We start from the raw sequence: 2,500 nt of genomic DNA, 5'->3' as shown, positions 1-2,500 counted from the left end.
AACAGAGGACTCAGCTTGGTCATAAAGCCTTCCTTGATAGGTTATTTTCACTATTTATAATGTCAGCGTTAAAAATAGGACAAATAAGCTCATGTATGGGACAAATGCTGGACCAAATCTTGTCGAATCACCTGAACCCCCTGGCTACGGGCCTGTATTACACAGACCTGCATGCATGAACATCATCACTGCCGTCTGTCCGCCATTACGGCTCTGCAGATGCTGATCAGTGCTGATCCGTCCCCCAGAGAATCACTGTTTTCCCTCCTGTGCTGTTATTTGTGTTGATTTATTCACATTGGCTCTTAAGGGCAGGTGACACACACACACACACACATTCTGGTCCATTTACATTTATATTGCGGTTGTCTGATCCCGCAGGTCAAAAGCATTCAGGATGCCATTCGGGACAAGAAGCAGCGCTTTAACTTCATGGGCGAGGACGTGTGTCTGGTGCCGTCGGTGGGCATCTTCATCACCATGAACCCCGGGTACGCCGGCAGGACGGAGCTTCCAGAAAACCTCAAGGCTCTGTTCAGGTGCGCTCAGGATTTCCATTTCATTAGGTGCTGTTTGGAATAGCAGCATCTGAGACGGAACAGCACCGGGCAGAGCTGTACTGCTGTACCGTCTGCTGTCCTCCAGCACAGCTCTGTTCTTCAGCTCATCCGCTTTGGTCCTGCTCTACACCACACTTGATCATAGCACCAGCAGTGTTGCTCTTATGGGCGGGGCTTGATTGTGCCCTTTGGGAATTGATTGGCTTTTGGTGCATCACATGTAAATGACAGGTAGACTCCGCCCCATTTAAGTAAACACCAATCAGAGAAGAGATGAAGAGAGTTCTTTAGATTCATGATAACCAAACACATTCATTTAAAGACCACCATTATAAATCAACACTGCAGGAGCACACGCACACATGACAACGGCCAGTCAAACAATGTGTGTGTGTTTCTGCATGTGTGTGTGTGTGTAGGCCGTGTGCGATGGTGGTGCCGGACTTCGAGCTGATCTGTGAGATTATGCTGGTGGCCGAGGGCTTCATCGAGGCTCGACTGCTGGCCAGGAAGTTCATCACTCTCTATCAGCTGTGCAAAGAGCTGCTCTCCAAACAGGTGCACACACACACACACACACACACGCACGCACACACACACACACAGGCTGTAGCAGGAGCAGTAGTGCAGCGCTGGGTGAGATGATCATCCGTCTGCTTTATTGGACTGCAGTGTTAGTGTTCTGTAATAAAGCGCTGTCAGACGCTCTGCAGCTCCACAGATCTCAGATATCCCAGTCACAGCTCCACATCTCAGGCTTCACTCAGTCACAGCGTTTCAGGAATATTGGAGAGTTTAGTGGCTCATTCCAGACGCTGACATTGAAAGAATGACAGTGTATATACAGTCAAGCCTGAGGTTATTGACCTGCTGGCAGATTCTGACGTCCACTGCTGTTCAGTGTAAATAACAGCTCAGCGTTTCACGATGACGCCTCTTGTACATCACCTTATTATCTTCTGTGTGTCATTTCCGCCTGAATAAAGCTGTGTAAAGCTGTGTTAAACTGCCTGGGTCAACATGCTGCCTGAATAAAAGTAACTTTAAGGCAGATTTTTGCCAGTGTTATGAATTATTTTGGACTGTATAAATATTTATAAAGTGGCTTTAGATTTAGTAATAAAGTCAGTGTCAGCACACCTGAAGCCGATCGCTGTGCAGGAGAGAACTCACCATGTAAAACAGTCAAAACTTGCTGAATAATATCCTGAATATAGATGTAATGTCTTCATCTCACGGCCTGCGTCAGACGTCTGTGTGCAGGATAGCTCGTTCACTTTATAGTTTTCAGGATTATTGTGTTTATTATTGCCTTATGTCACATTATGTCTGTTCTTATGGTTCGTCTTTTTCTCTGTGCCATTTTATTCCTTTCACATATAGAAAAACAACCAATATACAGCTGAAGTCAGAGTTATTCACCCCCCTTTCATTACTTTTTTCTTGTTTAAATATTCCCCAGATGATGTTTCTCAGATTGAGGAATTTCTCTCAGTATTTCCTCTAATATTTGTTCTTCTGGAGAAAGTCTGATTTGTTTTATTTCAGCTAGAATAAAAGCAGTTTTTAATAGTTTTAAAGCCATTTTAAGGTCAATATTATTAGCCCCTTTAAGCTATATTTATTCTCGATAGTCTACAGAACAAACCATCATTATACAGTAACTTGCCTAATTCCCCTAACCTGCCTAGTTACCCTGATTACCTTAGTGAAGCCTGTAAAACTCACTTTAAGCTGTACAGTATACTAGTCTCTTGAAGAATATCTAGTCTAATATTATTTACTGTCATCATGACAAAGAGAAAATAAATCAGTTATTAGAGATGAGTTATTAACACTGTTATGATTAGAGATGTGTTGAGGAAATCTGCTCTCTGTTGAACAGAAATTAGGGAAAAAATAAACAGGGGGGCTAATAACTCTGACCTCAACTGTACCAC

The 2,500-nt window shown here is 43.5% G+C and overlaps 1 protein-coding gene across 1 annotated transcript in view; it reads left to right on the top strand.

The window, feature by feature from the left end:
* dnah9 (dynein, axonemal, heavy chain 9) overlaps nt 1–2,500 on the top strand; it is a 57,505-nt gene that overhangs the window by 38,361 nt on the left and 16,644 nt on the right. The window contains exons 30-31 of the mRNA XM_056469920.1: nt 382–539; nt 980–1,118. Coding sequence (XP_056325895.1) covers nt 382–539; nt 980–1,118 — 297 coding nt within the window. The remainder of the gene's footprint in view (nt 1–381; nt 540–979; nt 1,119–2,500) is intronic.

Source organism: Danio aesculapii, chromosome 12 (assembly GCF_903798145.1).
Source record: "Danio aesculapii chromosome 12, fDanAes4.1, whole genome shotgun sequence".
In the NCBI taxonomy this organism is placed as follows: Eukaryota; Metazoa; Chordata; class Actinopteri; order Cypriniformes; family Danionidae; genus Danio; species Danio aesculapii.
The sequence above is the reverse complement of the archived record's forward strand: the minus strand, read 5'-3'. Positions and strand labels throughout refer to the sequence as shown.